At 40.2% G+C, this 26,813-nt stretch overlaps 1 protein-coding gene across 4 annotated transcripts in view; it reads left to right on the top strand.

Moving 5' to 3' along the window:
- The window catches only part of TMA16 (translation machinery associated 16 homolog), a 40,287-nt gene extending 18,014 nt beyond the window's left edge, over nt 1–22,273 (top strand). The window contains exons 2-9 of one of the 4 annotated variants that reach the window (XR_016037393.1): nt 1,267–1,379; nt 10,524–10,561; nt 11,734–11,818; nt 12,870–13,018; nt 17,183–17,225; nt 17,473–17,631; nt 18,895–19,139; nt 20,787–22,273. Coding sequence is in view for 3 of the 4 variants with exons in the window: in XM_055434411.2 (XP_055290386.2) it covers nt 1,267–1,379; nt 10,524–10,561; nt 11,734–11,818; nt 12,870–13,018; nt 17,183–17,225; nt 17,473–17,631; nt 18,895–19,075 (768 nt within the window). In the remaining variant the exon portion in view is untranslated. Of the gene's footprint in view, nt 1–1,266; nt 1,380–10,523; nt 10,562–11,733; nt 11,819–12,869; nt 13,019–17,182; nt 17,226–17,472; nt 17,632–18,505; nt 18,870–18,894 lie in introns of those variants that run through there. The other 3 variants (XM_055434411.2, XM_088836142.1, XM_088836143.1) reach the window with 3 other exon arrangements.
- The last annotated feature ends 4,540 nt before the right edge of the window (nt 22,274–26,813 follow it).

Genomic DNA, 26,813 nt, shown 5'->3' with positions numbered 1-26,813 from the left:
AACATGCCTGTTGATTTTCTCTTCTGCCTCTCACTGGCTGGACTGAAAGCCTGGTGTTCCATCTGAGGACAGCATGCGGCAAGAAGGAGTGGGCTTCAGGGCTCCATGGAGCAGAGCCTTCAGCTCCTGCTTTCTGTGGAAGAGATCTAACTTCATCGGGGTTAAGCCGCTGTTATTTTGGCTTTCTATTACAGGGAGCCAAACAAAGTTCCTGAGTAATTTAGGTCAGATATAAGATACAGAAATATGTAGGAGTAAAACAGTTGTGAAATGCTAAACAGCTAGTTAGAGGACCTGGTTAACTGGCCTAAGTGTTGAATGGGAAAATAATTTGTTTCTTTTGGAATGGGCTGATTTGAGATGGCTTATATTATTCCCTCTGTTCTTATTTCCTGTGCATCCAGCTTTGATTTTGCTTTATTCACTGCCCACTGTTTTCTACAGCTTCTTGTGCAGCTTCTACAGTCAGGCTCCTGTTAACATCTTGGGTTCCTTCTACCCTCTCTTAACTTTAACTTTGACCCAGATGTCCACCTGTGAGTCTCCTCACTATCTGCATTCTCTGTATCTGCTTTGAAGGCGGAACAGTTGAAAACCTGGTTTATTGACTGTGCCTTTAGTTTCTTACATCACTGGAGCATAGTCCTGAATACAGTGAACTCCTGAACAGTGCAGGGGTTAGGGGCACCGACTCTCCGCTCCGAAATCTGCGTATAGTCTATAGTCAGCCCTCCATATATACAGTTCCTCCATAACCAGAGATAATGTAGCACTGTAGTACTTAACTGTGGGAAACAATCAATCTATGCTCAAGTGGACCCACACATTCCGTACCTGTGTTGTTCAGAGGTCAACTGTATATCATTTCTATTAGGACCATGGAAACAAAGACTGAGTCTGGCATATCTCCTGATTTCTAGTGACGTATTTCCAGCTCACAGTATTTCTGTTATACTACTGTTTAAAATTTGGCCACCTCATGCGACGAGTTGACTCACTGGAAAAGTCTCTGATGCTGGGAAAGGTTGGGGGCGGGAGGAGAAGGGGACGACAGAGAATGAGATGACTGGTTGGCATCACCAACTCTGTGGACATGAGTTTGAGTGAACTCCAGGAGTTGGTGATGGACAGGAAGGCCTGGCGTGCTGTGGTTCATGGGGTCGCAGAGAGTCGGACACGACTGAGCGAATGACCTGAACTGTTTAAAATTTTTATTTCTAAAGAAAATTTTTTGACAGAGGTCATTTATGTATCTTTACATTTCAGCCTAAAGCACCAAAGGGAAAAAGTGTAGGACAAGAAAAAAAAGTCATCCATCCATATAGTAGAAAAGCAGCTCAAATTACAAGAGAGGCCCACAAACAAGAAAAAAAGGAAAAGTAAGTATCTTCATTGTTTTATGTATTTGTGAAAAACCCTTTTATACACTTATTCCTAATCAGTATTCCCTTTCTTTTGCTTTGATAAATATTCATGTATGTTCTGTGCACTAAGGTAAAACAGTGAACAAGAATTCAGCACTTAGAACTTAACCTAAAACATATATAAATATAAATAGGTTGTGATGACAGCTGTGAAAAAAAATTTAAAAAGATTATGGGATAGAGAGTGAGGGAGAGATTTTGCTTTACACAGGATAGTCATGGAAAGTTTCTCTGAAGACTTTATGTTTGAACAGTGAGCCATGCAGACATTTATTAGGCATTTAGGTGAAAGTACATATGGTCTGTTGGATGCTCTGGCTCTAGTGCTCAGAGGATGGGTTAGAGATATAGATACAAATTCGGGAGCCATCAATATCTAGTTGATACTAGGAGTCCTGAGACTGGGTAAGATCACCTAACAAGTAAATGAAGACAGGAAAGAGAAGGACATCAAGGATTGAGTCTAGAGCCCCTCAGCCGTTTAGAGGTTGGAGAAAGGAGGAGGCTCCAACAAGTGAGACTTAGGAGGAAAAAATGTGTTTCAAAGAGAAAATAGTGATCAACCTGTGTCATTTGTTACAAGACTAGGGCTGAGAATTGATTTAGTAATTTGATTTAGTAAAACTGAAATCTCTATTTTTTTTTCTTTAGTTGTTTCCTTAGTGGTTGCTCCAGAAATTTCAGCTAACGTCTTAAAAACAGTGTAATTCAGATTTAACGTCAAGTTCATTTGAGCAATATACCACGAATTTTCTCCACTGTAACTCCATTCTGAGCGCCTTCTTTGTACTATTACTGTCAGATCTTTGTACTATTACTGTCAGATGTGCTTTGCATGCTGTCACTAAGTCATGTGCAACTCTTTGCAACCCCATGGATTATAGCTTATCAGGCTCCTCTGTCCATCGGATTTCCTAGGCAAGAATACTGGAGTGGATTGCCATTTCCTCCTCAAGGGGATCTTCCCAACCCAGGTATGAAACCCACGTCTCCTGCATTTGCAGGCAGATTCTTTACCACTGAGCCACCTGGGAAGCCCTACTGTCAGATAAGTTATACCTTTATACATTGTAAGCTCATAAACACAGTTTCATGATTATTGTTTGTATGCAGTTGTCTTAAGTTAGGACAAGAAAAGTGTTACAAATTAAAACACATTTATACTGTCTTTTGTATTTATCTGTGTAGTTACCTTTTATCATTGGTGCTTCTTATTTTTTGATGTGGATTCAAATTAGTAACTATTATCCTTTCATTTCAGTCAGAAGAATTCCCTTTAGTGTTACTTGCAGGTAGAAGTCTGAAAATGACAGATGCTCTCATTTTTATCTTAGAATGTCTTTAATTTTTCTGTAGGACTGTGCTTCATTTTGAAGTTTCAATATGTATGGAATTCTTGGTTCATAGTCTTCCTATTCAACACTTGAAATGTCACATCTTGGTCTTCAGGCCTCCAGCATTCAGACAAGAAGTCAGCTGTTCATCTTACTGAGGGTCACTGTATGTGAGGAGTCACGTTTTTCCTGATACTTTCAAGATACCCACTTTGTCTTTCAGTAGCTTGACTAGTGTGTGGATATGCTTAGGTGTGGATCTCTGAGTTTATCCTCCATGAAGTTTATTAAGCTTCTGGGGCGTGTAGGCTAATGTTTTTCATCAACTTGGGAAGTTTGGAGCCGTTTCAAATACCCTTTTTCTCCTCCTGCCCCTCTCCTGTGACTCCCACATGCATATATTGATATGCTTGATGGAGTCCCCACAGGTCTCTGAGACATCTTAATTTTTATTCTTTGTTTTTGCTCAGAATGGATAATTTCAACTGTTTTCTTATGTTTGCTTGTCTCCGTCTACAGGTCCAACCCTCTGCACTTTCTCTGGTACAGTTTCTATTGTATGGTATTTTAAACTCCTGAGTATAGGCCATACTTTCTTGTTTCTTTGCTAGTCTCCTACTTTTGTGTTCAGAACTGAACGTTTTAAATAATACAAGGTGATACTGTTGTTGCTCAGACATATCCTGAGATAGGAGCGAGATCAAAGCCCCCAATTAAAGGAATAGCCTTTTGCTTTTCCTTCCTTAATCCTGATTTAACAGCTGCTCCTCATCAATCACAGCTTCTGCTTCCGTGACCTTGCTTGCTCACCTTGCTTGGGCTACCTGGGGAGGGGAGGGATCTGAGCTGTTTTAGTGAGAACTTTATGGTGTATAAAAGATACCCAAAACAAAGCTGGGGTGCTCAGCCTTTGGAGGCAACTCCGCGCAGCCTGCACAGGGCTGAATAACCCTGCTATTCTGTGTCTTCAAGTGCTGCTTGTCTCTTTCCAACACCATGGTTTCCATAACAATCCTATCCCCAGGGTCAGTTAGGTTTGCTGTTGTTGCTGTTTGCTTTGTGACTTTTCCTGGACTAATTTGGTAAAAGCCTGTTTGTTTTGTGCAGTTTTTGCAGTTTCTGCTCAGTTAATGGTCAGCTAATGTTTGGACAGGGGTTTCTTTAATTGCTTTTGACTAATAAATCACTTTTGTTGAGGGGCTGTGTAGGTCTGTTGGACATACTTTCAGTGCTCCAGGGGGCAGTTTGTGTAGACTTCATTTAGCGTTTGCACAAAGCCTCAGGATTATCCAGAAGTGAGAGAGTAGGATCTTCTCAGTCTTTGGCATGAAAGCAGTTCTGAATGTACACCTGGCATTCTAGATTCCCAGGAATATGTTAGAGTGAGCTTTTCAGAGCCCTGTGTTCCTTAGATTTTGCTTTTGAATTGTTTTGGTCAGCCTTTTGTAGTACTCAAGTGGTGGTGTCACTCAGGCAGCTGTTGAGGTAGACAGTTGCTACTGAGGTTGTTTCTGAGAAACAGCCTGGGGGTTGGGCTGCTTCCACAGAGCTCGGAGCTAGATTACAGAGTAACTCTGCTGCTGCTGCTGCTAAGTGCCACTCCATAGGGCATTGGAGCATTTCCGTCTGCTGCCATGTCAAATGGTGACAGTGCTCAGGATGAAGCTTTGGGGGAATTCCAAACCTAACTGTTCTAGTGACTGCCTAGAGGATGGCTTTTACAGCTACCCTGAGTTGCTAACACATTGGTTTATAAGACAGCTGGGAAGAGGGGGATGGGATTGAAACATCACTGAGCTTGCTGTTCTTACTGAGATTGAGTCATTTTTCTTGAGTAAATGCTCCTTTGATTGTTGCATGCCTTTGGTTAATTTTTATACTTCTGAAAAAGTTGATTTTGACAAGTTTTGTCAGTGTTTTCTGTAGATTTCTGTAAGTTCTTGTTCTGCCATTCTGAAAGTAGCTCTGTATTCTTGATGTGAAGGAACTTATAAGAACGTTTTCTTCATCGGAAAATGAAACGTGTATGCTGCCTCTTCTTTTCTCCCCTTCTTGTTGTCTCTTAGCCTCTCTTTGATCAGCATCCCATACTGTAATTTGCCTGTTCTTCCCTGCACCTCTGGGCTGAGAGAGTCCCCAGGAACTGCTATGAAAGTAAAAGGCGAAAGTTGCTCAGTGGTGTCCAACTTAATTCTCTAGGCCAGAATACTGGAGTGGGTAGCCTTTCTCTTCTCCAGGGCATCTTCCCAACCCAGGGATCAAACCCATGTCTCCTGCATTGCAGGCAGATTCTTTACCAGCTGAGCCCCAAGGGAACTACTATAGGAACAAATAAAAAATTCCTTAAAAAGAAGTTATGAAATCAAAATAGATATGATTTTGATTATTTTAGAATAGTCTTATTAGTTTAATGAGTGCTAGATACATTTGCATCAGTTCAGTTCAGTTCAGTCGCTCAGTTGTGTCCAACTCTTTGCCACCCCATGAATCACAACACGCCAGGCCTCCCTGTCCATCACCAACTCCCGGAGTTCACTCAAACTCATGTCCATCGAGTCGGTGATGCCATCCAGCCATCTCATTCTCTGTCCTCCCCTTCTCCTCCCGCCCCCAATCCTTCCCAGCATCAGAGTCTTTTCCAGTGAGTCAACTCATCGCATGAGGTGGCCAAAGTATTGCAGTTTCAGCTTTAGCATCAGTCCTTCCAATGAACAACCAGGATTGATCTCCTTTAGAATGCACTGGCTAGATCTCCTTGCAGTCCAAGGGACTCTCAAGAGTCTTCTCCAGCACCACAGTTCAAAAGCATAGTAGCTGATAAAAACCAGCTGTTTTATTGTTACATTCCTTGCCCACTACCAGTTGGGTTAGCAGTTTCAAAGTTATTTGGATAGAAGTTTTCTTGAAAAGAATAGTCAAGTGGTATGATAATATAGTCAAATTTTCTTTCCTCTTTGTAAAGGAAGGTCTTTGTTTTGTACATTAAAGATTATTATAATGATATTGCTTTAAGACAATAATTTTTTAACAGCAGTTATTTGTGTATCACTTTCATGAATTTTTTTCTGTATCTTTTTGACATGATTTACTACTTACATGATTTTGCTATCACCTGTACCAGTATTTCACTAACTTTAGTGTACATGAGATACATCCCTAAAGTTTATTATTTTGGGCTGTTCCACTAGAGTTTTCCTGATACAGGGCTTTCCTGATAGCTCAGTTGGTGAAGAATCCGCCTGCAATGCAGTTGACTCCAGTCGGGAAGATGCATTGGAGAAGGGATGGGCTACCCACTCCAGTGTTCTTGGGCTTCCCTTGTCAGAGGGAGTCAGAGGAAGAGGGGTGACCAGGATGGAAGACAATGTTTGTACTGTCATTTTCAGATGACATCCATCCCAGTATGCACTGTTTTGGTTTTTAGAAGTGAACTGTGAGGTCCAGCTACACTCAGGGAGGACAGGGGTGTCAGTATCAAAACAGCAGGAATCTGCACTGGGGACCCTCTTAGGTATTACCACATCCTGTCTGACACAGATCCTTGATTTTATAAGGAAGAAAGATAGCCAGCAGCTGGAGGATTCTTTGTACTGCTTCCTAAGATTAATTTTAGGGAGGTAGGGGAAGATTGGGGTGGATATTGTTAGGGTGCAGTGCCCTTAACCAGAGGGAGAGGGTACAGACACGAGCTGCTGGGTTCATCAGATAGACTCTGAATACCTGAAGATATTGAAGGCATGAATAGCAGTGTAGAGTAGGAGTCAGACACTATTTATCTTTAGCATTTGAATGCTCTGATTTAGGAATGTGAAATACCTCTTCTGTTCCTATTAAAGAAATTAGTGCAGTTTGAGGACTAGTGCATTTCAAGTGATGCTCAATTTATAGGAAGGAAATAGTTATTATTCTGTATCCTTCTATATCATTTGTTTTATGAATTCTCAGCATAGCAACATGTTGGTACTGTATATTGTCATATTTTGCCCCATAGAATATGTAGCAAAGAACTATAGATATCAAATGAAAATAATTTCACTTAACAAACATAATGGGTAAGAATCTAGGTAACAACTTGGAGAATTGAGTCTCAAATCTCTTTCTTTCATTCCAGCTTTACTTCCCTGTAGTTTAGGCCCCCGGTGTATTCTTTCAGAACCATAGCAAACTTGACTTCTAACTATACTCTTCCCTCTAGGCTTATTTGAAAGGAATGAATTCTTCTCAGAGTCATTCTCAGCCTATGTAGTGTTCTGTACTTCTTTTTAAAACTCATCTTTGAGGTTTAAATAGCATGTGACAAAACAGACATAACTTAAGTGTGCAGCGTTTGAGTTCTGACAATACATGGTGTAACCCTTGTGATCTGTATGCTGTAGTGTGTTTTCATCCTCCCCACAATCTTCCCAGTCAGGTCTCAGCCCTCCTCCCCTAGCCTTGGGCACCTGTTGTTTTGTTTTTTAATAGGTGATATCTATCTTTCCTAGCGTTTCATGTAAATGGAATCATACTGTATGTAGTTTTTTGTGCCAATCTTTTTCATTTAGCATGAAATTTATCCACGTTATTGCATATATTAGTTGTCTTCCATTGGGGAAGGACTGATGTGAAGCTGAAGGTCCAATACTTTGGCTATCTGATGTGAAGAGCCAACTCATTGGAAAAGACCCTGGTGCTGGAAAAGATTGAGGGCAAAAGGAGAAGTGGACGGTAGAGGATGAGGTGGTTGGATGGCATCACCGACTCAATGGACGTGAGTCTGGGTAAACTCCAGGAGTTGGTGATGGACAGGGAGTCCTGGTGTGCTGCTGTCCATGGGGTTGCAAAGACACAACTTAGTGACAAACAAGTTGTCTTTCTCTTTCATTACTGAGTAGTATTTCATTATATGGATATGTAGGTTTTTATCCATTTACCTGTTGATAGTCATTTGGATTGTTTATACTTTTTGGCTTTTCTCAGGGTCTGCAAGCTGAGTGACCATCCATCCATTTTTATAAAAGCAGTTTGTTTTACTGGAAGGCAGCTCTGCCCATTCCTTTCATGTTTGTGTCTGTGATGGCAGAGATGAGTAGTTATGACAGACCAGCCACATGGTCCTCAAAGCCTTACTTGTTACTGGCGGACATTTAAGTAAAAATGATCAACCCTGCTGTTGCATACAGATAAAATTGCCATAAACATGTACAGGTATTTTTGTGGACATAAAACATTTTTCTTTCAGTTCTTAGGACTGGAATTGTTGGGTTATGTAGTAGATATGGGCTTCCCAGGTGGTGCTAGTTGTAAAGAATCTGCCTGACAGTGCAGGAGACACAAGAGACTCGAGTTTGATCCCTGGTCAGGAAGAGCCCCTGGAGGAGGGCATGGCAACCCCCTCCATATTCTTGCCTAGAGAATCCCATGGACAGGGGAGCCTGGAGAACTGCAATCCATAGGGTCACAAAGAGTCTTACATGACTGAAGAAACTTAGCAGGCACACACATGCATAGCAGATGTATGTTTAAGTAAATAAGAAATTGAGTTCTTAAAACACTTGTTGAAAAGAATGAAGTCATGTGGGAGGTATATTGTTTAAGTATGTATAATAAAAAGAGTACCTTATCTGAAGTGATAATGCCATTTTATTTTTTTCACCACTGAAGAGTTGGGCTTCCCAGGTGGTGCTAGTGGTAATCTCCCTGCCAATGCAGGAGACACAAGAGTTGCTGGTTCAACCTCTGCATCCGGAAGATCCTCTGGAGGATGAAATGGCAACCCACTCCAGAATTCTTGCCTGGGAAATCCCATGGACAGAGGAGCCTGGCTGGTTACAGTTCACGGGGTTGCAAAAAGTTGGACACGACTGAAGGGACTTAGCCCTCGTTTCCTCTCAGATGTGTACTATCATCTTTAAAACAGATTTGAGCCAGTCTAGTGGGTGTACAGTAATGTCTCAGTGTGGTTTTAATTTGTATTTCTTTATGACTAATTATATATTTTTGTGTTTATTGTTTGCTTTTATGTCTCTGATCTGATGAAAAATCTGTTAAAATCTTTACCCTTTTGATTTTGAGTTGTTTGTCCATTGTTGAGTAGTAAGAACTATTTATTCTTAGCGCAAGTCTTTTGTGTGTTATTTGTATTGTGAATATTTTCTCCCATTCTATGGCTGAAATATTTTTGTTAAAAAGGCTTCATTTTATTTCTCTGATTTTCTAATTGTTTAAAGTGAGAGGGTAAATCTGATCTGCTTTGTTAGTGCAGGGACAGTGGATTTTTTTCCTTCATTGTTGTATCCCTAGTTGATAGCATTAATCATTGAAAAAAAAAAAAAAAACTAGTGAAAGGTTATTGCTGAGCCATGGAAGATGCTGGGATTCTTGGCCTCCGGAGAAGAGGAATTCAACCTGGGGCCAGTGACAAAGCTTGATGGGTCAGAGCTTTTGTGTATTAAAATTTTATTAAAGTATAAAAGAGATAGAGAAAGGTTCTGACATACACATCAGACGGGGGCAGAAAGAGTGCCCCCTGCTAGTCTTTAGCAGTAAGTTATATACCTGTTAGCAGGCAGCTAATTAGAGGAAGGAAATGTCTCAAAACTCAGAGAGTGGCACCAGGCCCCTCACCCACAACATGCATTTAGAGATAACATTGGCACAAGGTGAGTCATCCCGGGCCATGAAACAATGGACATGAATCTTGAAGAGAGACAGGTTTCCAAGCAAATATGTAGTCTCATTAACATAACTTAAGAGAACATTTTCTAAGAGTAAAGCATACTGGTTTGTCAAGTCCATTCTGAGTCTTAGTTGGAACTGACTTGAAGAAAGACAGAGTCTAAGGTAAATACATAGTTCTTTAAGGTAGCTTAAGAATAACATTTCTATGAGAAAAACACATTGGTTCGCTCAAGGGCTGAGAAAAGTTAAGTTCAGGTGGAACCAAGTGTCATCATGGCAACACAAAATTTTAAAGGAAACCTTTTAATTTTGTGTAGAGAAGGAAAAAAAATCTGACACTTTTAGTTTGTTTCCTCCTGACATTTAAGAGAGAGATAAAAAACTTCTGACAGTTGCAGCCTATTTCCTCCATTTGGAGATCCCTAGCCTTCCTACCTGTTACCCTCTCACTAGCATCCCTCTTTTCTGAATGGAAAAGAGGTTTTTCTTTTTTTGTCCTCATGTGGGATCTTAGTTCCCTGACCAGGGAGCAACCAATGCCCCCTGTGATGGAAGCTCAGACTGTTAACCACTGGACTGCCAGGGAAGTCCCTAAATGGATTAGAATTCAAAATAGCAACAGTAGGAGGCACATGATCATGTAGGCCATTTTCTGAGAGTAAATGAATTTTTTATCTTTGTTACAATTTGAATCAAATTTATGAAAAGTGAGCATTTTGTTTTATTCCTGTTGAAGTTTAAAAGATGACAGTGATGCATTTTGGTTTTGATGGCAGCACTGTTCTCTAGAAGGTCTTCTGTGCAGGAGCATTATGCATATTACAGAATTCAGACAGGCTTTCCTTTGTGTTTTCAACACCAGTTTGTTTTATAGGTATCCTTTAGTCACTGCAGACCAGAAACAAATTTCTAGTGACATTCCGTCTCAGTGATTTAAAAGAGAAGCATGGTATCAGTGTTTCTTCTTTAAAAAAATTAATTTCATATGCATAAAAGTGATCTTTGAATTAAGGTTCTTTGGGTAGTTTTTCTTTTTGTTGTTTTTTTCAGATTTTTAAAACTCATTTTGGAAGTTTTCTAACACACATGCACTTTTTCTCCCGAGATTGAAGAATGAAAAGGCGTTGCGTCTCAACCTTATTGGTAAGTGGATTTACTTGTTTGAAGTTCTTCCCTTACCTATTTTCTCTTGACTCTCTTAGTGAAATGCTACTTTTATCTCTACCAGATAAAAGTGTGAATTTTCTCTACCAGCCTGATTAAAATAAAGTCAGTCATTAAACTGTTAGAACAGTGTTAATATCTAGCTCAGTTTTCTAGAAATTGTTTAGTATCTACCTTTATCCATCCCTCTCTCTCTCCAGTTTGATTCTAGCTTCCTAACCATTAGAATTATGAAGGGTTTTGGAAACAGCAGTTCATGTTTAATGATGTGAATATATCCTCAGTCTGTATCTCAGTGTCACAGTCTTTTTATGTGTGTGGGTGTGTGATCAGATTATTCGTAAGGTTATCTGATAAGTCTGAGATTTCAAAAGAGTGGCTACTAGGCTTTATAACTAAAATGAAAGATATTCAAACCATTAACTCTACTGCCTTATCAGGCAGCGGAATAGTATTTGTAAGTGGTTTATCAGTAATCCTGGATAGGGCCATTTCTTGATTTGTAATACTGAGAAATCTTACTGAAAGTGGCACCCCTCTGGTCTGATTGACTCATAAGCATGAAGTCTGCTAGCTCTTTGATAATAGATGTCAGTCATTCTGCATAGTATATGGCAGATCTTATATGCTTAGTGTATTTACTGACTTTGAGGCCCTGAACAGGTTACTTAACCTTTCTCTTCTAAATGGAGATGATAATAATAATCCTCATAGGTTGTAAAAGTCAGGACCTGTGCCTGTACGTAGTGCCTGCTGCTTACTAAAAGTTCAGCACACACCATCCTCTTCATTAATCTAATCAAACTCTCCTTTTGATATTTCAGACGAGTTCTATCCTTTGCTTTATAAATACTTGGAACTTCATGTTCTTTTAGAGTATTCTTTCTTTTAAAAAATGTTTTGTATCCTTACTGGATAAGAAATACAGAAAAGCATCCTTCCTACCTTTGTCGCTTCCCCAAATTAAAATGTGACAGTTTGGTTTCTGACAGGCTAGTTTAGTTAGCTTTGAGCCCACACAAAACTTTATATTTAACTCTGAAATAAATGCTGATACTATTTTAAGCACATTGATGTTGAAAATTGTAATGAATACCTCTGTTTAAATGATGACTTATGGTGTTAAACTGTTTTGGTACTTGTTGTTATAGGTGAAAAACTGCAGTGGTTTCAAAATCATCTTGATCCCAAAAAAGTAGGATATTCAAAAAGAGATGCTTGTGAATTAATTGAAAGGTAAACACTGGGCATGTTAATGAGCAAAGGCAGTAAGAGGAATTCCCCAACTTGGTTCTGCAAGATGCAGTGTTCTGTTCTGGATTTATAGACAAGAAGATAGACTTTGTTATAAAGACTTTGGGTTGGTATACTAGCTTAGTCATTTTAGTAGGCTCATCATCTTTCTGAGCCTTGGAATGGCAGGTAACCCAGTTTCTTGACTTCCTTGAGAAATGACATCAAAACTCACATCTGAAGATGGAAGTTAGAATTGAAGTGAGGTAGTTTGAAAAGCATCTAGGCAGAGAGAACAAGGTCTGAGAGGCCTGGGGATGGGAGCAGTGTATTTAGTGATCTGCCAGACATTTAATATCACTGGGATAATAGGTTCCAGGAGGGAACTGTGACAGTTTGAATAAACAACCAACACATAAAAGATCTCAAATATCAGTGTAAGAGTTTGGACTTTACCCAAGGACAGTGGGAGTCGTAGGCGACTTTGAATAGCAAGTAGCTGCGATGCTCACATTTAAACTTTTGAGAGTGAGGAAAATGGATGAGGGGGCAGACTTAAGAGGCAGGTGAAGCCGTCCAGGGAAGAGGTGGTGCTGGGAGCAATGTGGTAAAGAGAAATGGAAGTGTCTAGAGAGTTTAAGGGGGTGAAAGTCTCAGTCTTCAATGAAGACTTAAATGTGGCGTAAAGGGGGGAGAGAGGAGTCAGGGTGACCCCATCTTCATCTGCGTGAATGAGGGCGGAGGGGGAGCAGGTTCGGACGGGACCAGGGGCAGGGCGGAGGGCGCATAAAGGTGTCACCTGTCAGCCAGATGGAGACATCCAGGAGGTCGTGGAGTGTGAGCACCTGGAGTTTAACAGACACTGTGATGGCAGGCTTTGATCTGTTCACAGAAGTTTTGAAAGTGGTTGAGTTACCAAGAGAGGTCTGAGAACTTGAAGGAATCTAGAGGAATATGAAAACTTGAGAGGGACAGGCAGTGGCTGGGGATTATGTTTTAAATGAAGTAATATAAGCCAAATGGACTTTGTAAGTCAGACCATCTTGTTTTTCAGGTATTTGAATCGATTCAGCAGCGAGCTGGAGCAGATTGAGTTGCGGAACAGCTTCAAGGACAGGCAGGGCCGGAGGCACTGCTCTCGGGAGGCGGCCATCAGGCAGACCCTGGAGCGGGAACAGCGGCAGTACCAGGCCCAAGGCCTCGGTGCGTCCCATGCGTCTTCCTACTGTCTTGTCACTGTAACTTACCCTGTTTATTTACTCACTTCGATTTTCCTTTTCTTTCTTTTTGAATATTTGGAATTTTTAAATTCATTCTTTTTTTCTCCTACTTTCTCTAAACTGTCAATTCTGACAGTGACATTTTTCTACTGTGATAGTAACATTTTCCTCTCCCTTCAGGCATGTGCTTAACCTGCTTTGGTCTAGAGTTACTGTTGTAGCCACGCGTTCCGGGAAACAAACTCACTCAGAAGGACAAAGCAGATAGTGGAGTGCAGTTTATTACACCGGTGGGCCCAAGGCAGAGTCTTCTCTTAGCCAAGGACCCCCGACCAACATTTGTGAAAATCTTTTATACCCCATGTATACGTGTCTGAACCCACCACTCCAGATTCCTTGAGATTTACATAAACCAAGGAAGATACAACCCCAGTAACCCCATCATTCACATGGTATGTGCTCATGTGCTCAAACAGTCAAACAGTTAGCCAATAATCAATAAGCCCGAGATCACCGAAGAATTGATGGTTTTGAACTGTGGTGCTGGAGAAGACTCTTGAGAGTCCCTTGGACTGCAAGGAGATCCGGCCAGTGCATTCTAAAGGAGATCAATCCTGGTTGTTCATTGGAAGGACTGATGCTAAAGCTGAAACTCCAATACTTTGGCCACCTCATGCGACGAGTTGACTCACTGGAAAAGAGTCTGATGCTAGGAAGGATTGGGGGTGGGAGGAGACGGGGACGACAGAGAATGAGATGGCTGGATGGCATCACCGACTCGATGGACATGAGTTTGAGTAAACTCCGTGAGCTGGTGATGGACAGGGAGGCCTGGCGTGCTGTGATTCATGGGGTCGCAAAGAGTCAGACACGACTGAGCGACTGAACTGAACACTCCGATAGATACAGAAAAATTTACAGCCTGTCTGGAGGAAAGGGTGATTCAGTTCAGTTCAGTTCAGTTCAGTTCAGTCACTCAGTCGTGTCCGACTCTTTGCGACCCCATGAATCACAGCACGCCAGGCCTCCCTATCCATTACCAACTCCCGGAGTTCACTCAAACTCATGTCCATCGAGTCGGTGATGCCATCTAGCCATCTCATTCTCTGTCGTCCCCATCTCCTCCTGCCCCCAATCCCTCCCAGCATCAGAGTCTTTTCCAGTGAATCAACTCGTCGCATGATTAGTGTATGTTTTCTCGTAGGCAATGAGTAACCTAGATACGATCTTCAAGGTTCCCCTGTCTGGAGGGGGTCTTATCCTTCTCTTGTCATTTTCACAGGCACTAAACACAGAGTTCAGAGTCCATTGGAAAGGTGGCTGAGCATGATCATCATGAACAGACCTAAGATGGAGTCCAAGCCCTATGAATTCCTTCTTCATTATTACTTGCCTGTCTCCAGTCACATCAAGTTTCTTTAGAGTAGATACTGTGTCCTCTTGTCTTTGTAATTTTTGTAGTAAAGAGCTATACTTGTTGCAGCCATTCTTGAGAAATTACAGAAATCAAATTTTCTTTCTTGGCAGTGTAGCGTTTCTTACAGTTCCTGAAGACAAGTGTGTTGTTCGTTTAGCAGCATTGTCTGAAGAAAAGTGCTTAGGAGGAAAGGAGAGGGCACTTGTAAGAGCTTGCAAAGCCCACCAGCAGAGAACAACCCAGAGGCTGCACATGGCTTGCAAGTAGTGTTTGATTGGCATATGAATTGTCAGTATAAAAAGATTTGCTGATTTCACATGAAAAATGTAGATTTCTGGATGCCCGTTAAACATACGGTCTCATAGCATTGTCTGCTAGAGCAGAACAGCAGCCATTGCTTTTAGACTTAGCATTCCGTGGTTCCAGATCTTCCTTCATTCACGTTCCCTGCCTGGTCCCTGTAAGCACTCATGTGTGGATATGCTTAGAGAATACAGTAAATGAAATGTTTAATAGGAAAATTAGGGGTTTTTAACTTTAATAATAACAGTAGGAGCCTGAAGGCGTTATCCTGCTGACTCCAGCTGTGTAGGTCCTAGCCCTGGCAATAGCGGTACTTGGTCCAGGAAAGCCTGGGCGGCCCCCCGCAGACATTCTGCCCTCAGGCCAAACCTCCCTCGTGGTTTCTCACAATGACTGTAGGGTGCACTTCAGCACCACCCAGCAGGGAATTTGAAAAACACAAAATTTAGTGCTTGCAGGTCCTGGAGGGTACAGGACGTGCCTGAGGGGCACACGGTGAGGGCTCCAGTAGAGAAAGAGGGGACAGCAGGGACCGGGGGTCCTGCCATTGCAAGGATCACAGATGGAATGCCCCAGGTTTCGGGGTCTCCCTCTTTATGAAGATGCCAGAAAGGAGAATGGGTTCGCTCTAGTGATCAGTTCCCTGGGGTGTTCTGATTGGGTGGAGCAGCCTCGTTGCTGACCTAGTTGTTTTCTGCAGCTATGTCAAAAGCTGCGGTAGGTTCACTGAGTTGGATGTCTTCGCAGTCAGAAGGTTAACTTCAAGCACTTAAACCTTCAGTAACACTAGGAACCCTGAGTAGATGGGAGTTCCTCTTCAGCATTCCTAAGAAATGAGTTTTTTTACTGGAAAAAATAAAAATAAAAACGATAGCTTTAGAACAGGTTAGATCTGTACTTAGAGCCTTGCGGCTTACTGAATAAGAGGACAAGTTACTTCCTACCCACTCCCTAGCCTTGTTCCATTTAAAAATAGAGATGGATCGTACACCTCCCCTTCCCAGGTGGTTTAAAAGCAAATGAGACTGCATGTAACATGTAGGGATTGAGGGAGAGCTTCAGCCAGTCCTGTGTCCTTTCACTTAAATCTGTGCTTATAGTGTCTATTTCTTCATCTTCCATTTTCTGTGGAACCCCTTAAATTAGGCTTTTGTAGCCACCACTCAAAGTCCTCGTCGCTGATGAACTGTTTAAGTTGCTAAGACAGATGGTAGCTCTACTGGGTACCGACTCACATAGTCAACTTACGTGCAGCCTTTGGTACAGATGATCCCTTCATTTTTTTGTCACACTTTTTATTTGGGGTAGAAGCCCCTGTCCTTCCCCAGTTTTCCTTCTAGTTCACTGTCCATAATGTCAGTTTCCTAAGTTGAATCCTTCTCATAGCCTCACGAACTAAATAATTGGCCCAGATACCTGTCCTTGGGCCTCTTGGTTTATACCATGTCCTGCAATTATCTCATTTAATGCTGTGCTTTTAAATACCATCTAAATGTCATAACTTCCAAATTTATGTTGTCAGTCCTAACTTGTCCCTAGAACTCCAGACTTGCATTATCAAACTTGAGTTTCTTAAAATCTCTGCTTGAATGTCTTCTAGACAGCTCTGGTTTGGCATGTTCCAAAGTAACGTCCAGTTTTTCTCCTAAACCTGGCTCCTCCTGTAAGGTCCGTATTTCATTCAGTGACATCACCACTTGCCCAGCATCCTGCGGACATTTCACATCCCACATCCAGCTCATCAGCCAGATACACTTGGAGTCTGATGACTTGCACTGCTGCTCTGCGCTCCCGTAGCTCGAACCACCGTTCTCTCAGCTCTGTCCTTGTGGTGCCCTCCCAGGTGGCTCTGTGCTCAGCTTCTTCAACCTGTAGCCACCAGGTTAAGTAGCAGTAACTGACAGCACATCCCAGGTCAGACGTCCTACTGGGGCTGAGGCCAGTGCTAAATCTCTGACCCTGTGTTCTGGTTGTGCCTCAGCCCAGGGAATGTGGTAACACAAGTCTAGAAGCGTCCAGAAACATGGGCAAATTGTCAGAGATGCTGTAGGTAAGATTCAGTGAAGACTACATGCTAACGTCTCTCCATCTTGTCCCTGTTTGATAGAGCCATTCCTCACTCACATTCTTATTTTCTGAAGCTGTTGTAAAGGTCAAACACTTTTATTGTAGATTTGTTTCATTTTATAGATTCTATTTTAGAATACATTATTTAATAGTGGTTTTTTTTTTTAATCACCTTCTTGAACTAAGTCCCTTATACTTTTGAAACTTCTTTTCATTGTAGCTTTGTAATCATGCTTTGAAAGTTTGTTTTGCTTTGGGTATTCTTCTGTCAGTTATTTCTTTTTCTTCCTGAGATAATATAGGAAGAAACTAAATACTGTAATAGAAGACTTTACCTAATATATATATTTTCTTTTCCAGAGATTCCAGACATTTTAAATGCAGATAATCTGAAAACTTTTAGGTAAGTTTTTTGCATTTCTTTTTCTTTAAAGCTGCATGTAAAATACATGATAGATAAACTTTCTTCCCTTTTGAGTATTCAGGGGTTCTTTTTACCATCAGATAAGTAAGAATTTTTCTAAGTTGCGTTTGTTAGAAATGCCTGAAATGATAGTTACCTAGTGCTTTTGTTTTTAAAAATACTTCAAAATTCTTCAATATAGTATTTAAAAGAACATGATGTCACTGTTCCTCTCTGTTATTTAAAGAAGCAACAAACAAAATGTCAGCAGCAGACTTGATGGCTCAGAGACCCATTCCCAGACTGCAGCACCTCCTTCTGGAGAGGTTGGTTGGTGGGAAGGGAATCATGAAGAACCAGGTGACCCAGTGATCTCTCTAATAGTACTCTGTGACCAGAGAGACCAGTGAGTAGGATTTCCAGTTTTTAGTTTTCAAATGTAAATTATTTTTCTTTAGAAAATAATTTTTATTAATCACTTTGGCCTTAGATAGGTCATGTTGATCAGCCTGAAATTTTAATTGAAATTAGATAAATTAAGTCCATATTATTTGAAACCCTTAAGCTTATTTTATATTTTTATACTTCTGAATTTATAGAAAATATTTAATATTCATAAAATCTCAGCTGTCATAAAATTTATCAGTCTGTATTTAAGAAGTGGTTAACTTTTTTAACTCATGTACATGTAGTTATAATGTAAGTACATGAAGCGTAAGATTTTTTTAGATGTTAATTTTTTTTGCCTGTAATATTAAGTAGTCAGATATATAAGTATTCTCTTTATTCAGTAAAACAGTATAGATTCTGCCTCCTCCAAAGAAAGCCAAAAATGAGAAGAAATTAGCATAGACTGTTAGTATTTTTATCTAGCTAGAGTTCAGTTCTCAAAACAGTCTTCATTTTGCTCCCAAAGTAACTGAATATAGGATTGTCACTGAAATGCTGAGGTTGAAAAACTGGAAGTTTTCTGTTTTAAGAATTGTTTGGTTGCTGAAACTCAATTGTGACTTACCATTGTGTGTGAAGAGAAAAACCTTTTCTGACTCTGCGTTTTGGAGATTTTCCAGTGTGGTGTAGTTCCTGCTTTTGAGATTTCTTGATACTGTGTGTCCTGATAAGAGGGGAGTGTTCAGGTTAGGGATCATAAAAGAAGGAAACAGCCTCCTTGTAACTTTTACGTCATGTTTTCCTGGATTGTTTTGAAAATCTTGAATATGTGAAATTCCCTGGGCAGTTAACTGCTATTATAGATTAATGGGGTTTCCCTGGTATCTCAGATGGTAAAGAATCTGCTTGCAGTGCTAGAGACCTGGGTTCAATCCCTGGGTCAGGAAGATCTCCTGGAGAAGGAAATGGCTACCCACTCCAGAATTCTTGCCTAGGAAATCCTGTGGACAAAGGAACTTGGCAGGCTACAGTCCATGGGGTCGCAGTGTCAGACGTAAGTGAACAGCTATAACATACTATAGATTAATGAGAAAGTGCAGTTAAGTATGGAAAATGCAAACCTAAGTTTTTGGGACTTTTTTTTTTCCTGGTGCATTTATATTGTTTCCGCCTAGTACTCTTGAGTCTGCTGTAAATTCATAAACTTTTTTCTGCATAGTTTTTAATATTGATTTCATTCCCCACCTCACCAACTCTCTGCATTCTGTCTTTTGTCTAGGGAATGGGATTTTGATCTGAAGAAATTGCCAAACATTAAAATGAGAAAAGTCTGTGCTAGTGATGCGGTGCCCAAGAAGTGTAAGAAGAAAGCCGTGACAGCTATAAACGGAGATTTAGGGGAATTGGAACTGAAAGATGAGTCAAGTGACACAGATGAGGAAATGACTGCGGTGGCTTAAGTGTCTTTGCTTGAATTGAAAATAAATAATTTGAAAACTTCAAGTTATACTTGAATTGATTATGGTAAATAATTGTCTCAACACACAAATTTGCTATTTTATCTTACTCTTATATTTTCAGTTTCAAAAACTGTGGCAATTTTTACTTAAAAATGAATGTTGCTTTTCATTTACATTAAGTTATTAGCATAGATAGAAATACTCTACAGAATCCATTTAATTTGAATTTCTAGGTCTGGGAGACCAATATGAATGAGGACAAAAAATGTTACAATTTTTTTTATAACGTGTTTACTTCAGTTCAGTTCAGTCCCACAGTCGTGTCCGACTCTTTGCGACCCCATGAATCACAGCACACCAGGCCTCCCTGTCCATCACCAACTCCCGGAGTTCACTCAAACTCATGTCCATCGAGTCAGTGATGCCATCCAGCCATCTCATTCTCTGTCGTCCCCTTCTCCTCCTGCCCCCAATCCCTCCCAGCATCAGAGTCTTTTTCCAGTGAGTCAACTCTTCGCATAAGGTGGCCAAAGTATTGGAGTTTCAGCTTTAGCATCAGTCCTTCCAGTGAACACCCAGGATTGATCTCCTTTAGAATGGACTGGTTGGATCTCCTTGCAGTCCAAGGGACTCTCAAGAGTCTTCTCCACCACCACAGATCAAAAGCATCAATTCTTCGGGGATCAGCTTTCTTCACAGTCTAACTCTCACATCCATACATGACCACTGGAAAAACCATAGCATTGAATAGACGGACCTTGGTTGGCAAAGTAATGTCTCTGCTTTTTAATATACTATCTAAGTTGGTCATAACTTTCCTTCCAAGGAGTAAGCGTCTTTTAATTTCATGGCTGCAGTCAGCATCTGCAGTGATTTTGAAGCCCAAAAAACTAAAGTCTGACACTGTTTCCACATCTGTTTCCCATGAAGTGATGGGACCAGATGCCATGATCTTTGTTTTTTGAATGTTGAGCTTCAAGCCAACCTTTTCACTCTCCTCTTTCACTTTCATCATGCGGCTTTTGAGTTCCTCTTCACTTTCTGCCATAAGGGTGGTGTCATCTGCATAGCTGAGGTTATTGATATTTCTCCCAGGAATCTTGATTCCAGCTTGTGCTTCTTCCAGCCCAGCATTCCTCATGATGTACTCTGCATATAAGTTAAATAAGCAAGGTGACAATATACAACCTTGACGTACTCCTTTTCCTGTTTGGAACCAGTCTGTTGTTCCATGTCCAGTCTAACTGTTGCTTTGTGACCTGCATACAGGTTTCTCAAGAGACAGGTCAGGAGGTCTGGTATTCCCATCTCTTTCAGAATTTTCCACAGTTTATTGTGATCCACATAGTCAAAGGCTTTGGCATAGTCAATGAAGCAGAAATAGATATTTTTCTGGAACTCTCTTGCTTTCTCCATGATCCAGCGGATGTTGGCAATTTGATCTCTGGTGCCTCTGCCTTTTCTAAAACCTGCTTGTACATCCGGAAGTTCACGGTTCACGTATTGCTGAAGCCTGGCTTGGAGAATTTTGAGCATGTCTTTACTAGCGTGTGAGATGAGTGCAATTGTGCGGTAGTTTGAGCATTCTTTGGGATTGGAAGGTTAATGTGGGTACTTCTTGAGTAAGCAGTGATGACAGCAAAACTGTCTTTTAGCAGTGTTTTTCAGTGTTCTTCCTCTTACACATGAAACCTGTTTTCTTTCCTTATAGGGAAAATGTGATACAGAATTTATATACGCTTATGGATTGTACCGGAGAAGGCAATGGCAAGCCACTCCAGTACTCCTGCCTAGAAAATCCCATGGATGGAGGAGCCTGGTAGGCTGCAGTCTGTGGGGTCGCTAAGGGTCAGACGCGACTGACTGACCTCACTTTCACTTTTCACTTTCACACATTGGAGAAGGAAATGGCAACCCACTCCAGTGTTCTTGCCTGGAGAATCCCAGAGACGGGGGAGCCTGTTGGGCTTCCGTCTGTGGGGTCACACAGAGTCGGACACGACTGAAGTGACTTAGCAGCAGCATGGATTGTACATTGTTGTTATTTATTATCTTTGACCCGGAGTTAGGTAAATGGTTAAAGAATAACCACCAACTTATTCTTATGTGGATCTCCTGTTACTTAACCTGTTATCTAGATAAAGGGTATAAATGATTTCAGGTTGGCTAGTTTTGTTTGTATATTATTTTTTTACTTTCTCATTCTGAAAAGTATTAGGTTTTATTTGTGGAAACAGAATTAAAGTTTAGAGAACTAGTTATTTCAGTTGTCTTATTTTTTCTTTTGAGAGAGAGGTTAAATTGACATGTAACTCAGTGTTTCCAGCATCATAAAAAACATGACTGTGGTAGAATGTTCTTAACAGAACTTGTTCAATGCAAGTTTCTTCTGGCCTGTTTTCTAAAGAGTGCAGTGAAAGTGCATTTTCAAGGGAAAAAAAATTATGTATGAGGTAACCAGGTATCAACTGTCTTGTTAACAGCTTTTTTACTTCAGAAGGTTAAAAGTATAACTTATTTCTGTAATTTTACTTAAGGTTCTTATTATTTAATGTTTAGTGATTTATCTAATGCTGACTTGCTCTGGCTTTAAGTAATCCATGCAGAAGTATGGTTTTATGGTTATAAAGTAAGTTCTTATCTCTTTGGTCATTGGAAAATTTCCTTCTTGGGGGAAGGGAATTCATTTTTTGTTTCAAAATGACTATAAAAATCGAGTCATAAATTACAGTAAAGAGAATAAAAACTGCTTTATCCATTCTGGTATTTAAAAAACATTACTGTTAGATGAATAACTTGTGAAAATGGCAGAACATTCTCCTCCAACATTTATTTCTAGTTTTCCTATGCTATCAAAGCAGAAAATATAACAGGCTGTACTGCTTGGAACCAGAACAGATAAGTGCTCATTGAATGAATTTAGGACCATAATTGTCATGTCACTCCTGGCTAGACCAGGGTAACGTAAGAGATCATTTATTTGTCTTTAGGGTAATGCTTCTAAATGGTCCCCTTAACCATTGTCTGTGGAACAAGTTCTTTCTGCATTGTCCCGTCCTGTTTTCTGTCAGTATTAAACCTTTGAGAGAGAGCTTCTCTAGTCCACAGACATGGAACCGAGTAAAAGTAACACTTTGTTGGCACTTCTTTGTAAACTTGCGGTGGACAGGTAATAAATGGCAGATAGTAAATATTTTAGATATTGCAGGCCAAATGTAGTGTCTGTTGCATATACTTATACATGTATGTGTGTTTTACCACCCTTTAAAAATGTGAAATCCATCATGGCCATACCCAGATAGGCTACAGGCTAGGTTTGACCTGCTTGCCAGAGTTTGCCAATCCCTTGTCTGAATCAGCAAGCTGAACTCCACGGACTTGGACTTATGATACATTTCTAAACTCAGCCACTAACTGCTATCTGTAGCCGCTATTCCTAATACCTGGCTGCTTCCTTTCCTTGCAGACATTGGTTTCTCCCTGGGACTCTGTTCACCTTAAATAGCGTATACGACTCTTGTAATCCTTATGCTTCAGGACAGAAGATTGAATGGGTGTCCTCTTTGGCATGTTTGTTTGATAGGGTGTGATTTAAGAGGAAAGTTAAGAGATTTCCCATATACTCCCTAGCCCCACATACATAGCCTACGCCTTACCAACATCCACCACCAGATGGGTACCACGGCTAGACTGAATCACCAGAGAGGCCTGAAGTGCTCTGATTGCCGGCGTCCTCTCCACATGCCCCGGGCTGGCCTCATTTCAGATGCACTGTCTGCCTGTCCTCCCATGTCCCAGGTGGGGACAGCTTTTTGCTGGCGCGCTGGTGACCTTGTGTGTCTTCTGAGGCCAGGCTGGCTCGCGGCGTTCCTGAGCCTCAGAAGAGTGCCATGTGGTCTTCTAGAACAGGAGGACGTGGGGCACTATGTGGAGCTCCCACAGGGCCCTGCATGTTTGCCCCCTATTTTCTGGGGGATAAGTGGACAGTTTGTCACCGCCTCCAGGTCTGATAAAGCGTGAGACTCCCTTCTCAGTCTGCGGTGGCTGCAGGCTGTGTGAAATGGCTTCTCAACACCATGGTCCTGGCTTCTCAGCAACAGGGTGCCCCCATCTTACGCATTGTTACTGCATCAGGTGCCCCTTTTCTTCCTGTGCCTTCCCTTGGGGACAAGACTCCCGAGGAGCTGACACCTCTGTTCGTCTTTCTTTGAATACTTCTGTAAGGAGTGAACTGTCTTAAACTCTAGCGCAGACTTGTTTCCCACCTGGCTGGATCTTGCTGCCGTGTCTTGTTTAGGACTCTGCCTCCTGCCCTGCCATTTCCCTGGGTTAAGGAGTCTACCCTATCCTTGCTGCCCTTGGTATCTCTGTCACAGCTCGTGGTTTAGGTCACTAGCTAAACACACAGTGACAATGATTTATGATCTAGGTTTGTTTGTTGTAATTTGGGAGGTTGAGAAGACAAATGTGCATATTCAGTTTGGACAGAAGAATAAATGAATCCGATTAGGCCCTGAATTCAGGCTTAAAAGTTGGGGCTTCAGAAGGGATATTTTCTTCACTGATCACAAACCCTCTTAGGTTTGAATTAGATTCCCTCTTTTAGTTTTTATTACCTCTGGATAGGAAAATACTCATATTCTTTTGTATATCCAAGCCTTATTCATCAGAGAATCTTTTTCTGGATTACATTCTGATTTTTCTTAATTTTTTTTCTTTAAAACAGAGTTTGAAAGTCTGTGTAGATTATTTTCATTGATTTTCTCTTGTTAACACATCTGTTTAATCCTTTCTAAAATGCCATGTGTTAATCAACCTATGTTGACCTTAAAATATGTTCAGATCCTGCTTAAAAACCCAGACCATTGCAGAATCTTAAGACCTCAAGGCTGTTTGAATGTTACAGATACAAATCTGAAGAAATTCAGATAAGTTAGGCAAAAAATAAAGAAATCACAACAAAAGTTTGGGTCACTTATTTAATATACAAAGTCTTTTCACAGGGAATTGTTTTCCTTAATTTGTCTTAGTATGCATAATTCACAAAACAGTAAATTGTTAATGCAAGAGAATTAGGAAAAACCGAAAAAAGTACAAATGCTCAATCCCCAAAATTGCACACAGTTAAAATTTTTCATTTGTTTTAATGCAGTTTCAAATGGGCTTTCTTCAGATGTGGAGGAAACACTGCAGCCCAAAATAACAGTACTTCCTCTCAACTACTGATATGTAAAATAGCACCTTTGGGCTGACATAAAAGGAAAGAAAATTTGTTTCCATCTTTCTTAATTAAAGTGTAAGTCCTACACAATTATATGACAACTACAATAATGACAATGTTAAGTTTGAAGAGCTCTACTTTGTTCCAAAATATTAATTGGCATGAAAGGAAAGGTGAACTGTGTCAGGCAAATGAAACACTCTTCCCCACCTCACCTCCTTGACAATTAGAATATGTTTGTGATGCCATTGTTCTAATGGGCTAGTTTTCCAGCCAAAATATATAGATGGTTCAGGGACCTTTTGCAAAACCGATTAACTATGCAGCTATCTCTCTGGGACTATAATCCCATAAACAGCAGCTCAGAATGAGATTTAACCCTGTGGCATTTAGAAGATTCCTTTACTGTATGCACCTGCCTTCCCTCAGTTTCTCCATATCCCCAGTTGATGGGAATATTTTTGTTTCATTTGTACTTAAGCTTAATTGCCTTTTGTGCTTCACTTTTTTAAAAAAAATGTGGATTTCATTTCTTTACAACTTAATATTTGATCTTATGCAATAAAAGTGACAGATCTTTAAAAAAATTAACAGCATAAATGGTAATGGTAATACCACAGAGTCATGATTATAAAAAGCCAAGTTTTTAGTAGAACTATCAATTTATTCTTCAATTTAAGTCCTTTCTTTCAATTCCATTTTATTTCTTACATAAGCAGGTAAACATGCTTCAAAATATTGAAGAGCATTCCAGAGAGCAGTTTTTCTTTTTGAAGGGTATATCCAGTCCACAGAAGTATTTTCACAAAGCCACACCCAGTCACTGAGAGGTCAGAAACCATCCCCACACAGTATAAAAGAAAACAGTTAACACTAGGTTTTAAATACAGTTATTTCAGTTGTTTGAAACTTCAACAGCCTTTATGGGAAAACTTTTTAATGATTTAAATTTGAGAGTTCAGGGTTTCAAAAAGAATAGCAGAATAATGCTGACTTTTTACCTGTTAGCTATTTTCTCATTTCAAGGAAGACAAAGCCTATTCAAGTTAATTTTGAGAATTTATATGTGGTTTTAAAACACCATGTTTTCTTTTACCATTAATACAGTAATGCTTAACTTTATTTTTCATTCTAGTGTTCAGTGTGCCCCTTAATGAACCAGGCCTCATGTGAGCCAATCATCTTTCACTGTGAAATGAGCCATATACTTATCTATCTTTCTAAAGTTTGGGCAGAATTTACATTGTATTTTTGGTGTAAATAATCCTTATCCTAACAGAGTAGACAACAGAGAGAGCAACAGTTCTTTGTTTGCTGGTGACAACTTTGTTCCCTCAGGAATTTGTGAAAACTGTTGCCATTGCTAAACCTCAGGAGACATGGATTAGTAAACTGCTTAGTGATCAGAAGAAATGAATCACGTTTAGTCCCTTGGGTGAAGTGCCGTGGTTAAGTAACCCAAAGCTTCATTATCCATGAATGTATATGTCTTAAACCTCAAAGATGGAAATTAAAAAGTTAATACAAAGTCCAGGTTAAGGTTCATATATTTTTAATTAACACCACTATGTTTTTATTTGTGTAGAAATTTTGGTCCAGTTTAGTTGCCTCAAGTTTTTCGTTTTTTTCCTGTGCCTTCATTCAACAAGTTTAAGAAAAATGAGCTCTAAAAAGCCTCTTGTTTGCTGCCTGCCTGCACACTTGGCATTTTTCTCATGTATATACAGGAACACACACACCACATGCACACACAGTTGACACTGTTGACCTTTGCTGTGTTTCTAAGGACTGGGACTATTTGGACTCAGAGTCAGCCACTACTAATATATCATCCTTCTCGTCAGTAAAAGGTTATTTCTCTTTCCTTTTTCCTATGGTAACCTGTGAGGAACAAGCACAGTGACAATTACAAACTACATCAATGTGACACCCAGATTTGTGCAGTGTGAAACCCATGCTTTGGTTCTATGGCCATCATGGTTGCCTTTTCACAATAATAACAGCTAGCAAAAATAAATCACCTTGTTTTACGTAAGACATCTCTCTTTGACAGGCCACTGTATTTATAATCATTAATCTAGCTCACTGCAGTATTATTCATGCTTCAGGTTTACATGAATATGCAAAGAATACAATAATCAACTCATCTGTCAAACCTAAACAACTCAATTTATTACTTACCACAGAATGTTGAATGTTTTTGCTTCCTTTTTGAGCAAGGGAAATACTGTCAGCTCTTTAAAATACAGGCTAAATGCTTGGTCATAGCTACTCATCTGTCAAGTTGACAGCTTATGTGGATTTTAAAAAGTACATTGACTTAAAAAATTTAATTTTTTTTTTCCCCTAAGTGCTTCATAGTAGCAAATAAGTTCATTTCAAAACTTTGTCATGGGTAGATTGCTCTATAGTTTTTTTACCCTTTAAAAAATAGTAACTTTATCTAACTCTTATTAAGATACTTCATTTGATTAGTGCTTTGTAAAGTAACATTTGTGATACTTTGAATAAAAGAAT

Source organism: Moschus berezovskii, chromosome 5, assembly GCF_049115385.1.
Source record: "Moschus berezovskii isolate FMDL1 chromosome 5, NW_MosBer_1.0, whole genome shotgun sequence".
In the NCBI taxonomy this organism is placed as follows: domain Eukaryota; kingdom Metazoa; phylum Chordata; class Mammalia; order Artiodactyla; family Moschidae; genus Moschus; species Moschus berezovskii.
Note: the sequence above shows the minus strand (reverse complement) of the source record. Positions and strands in the feature narration are given on the sequence as shown.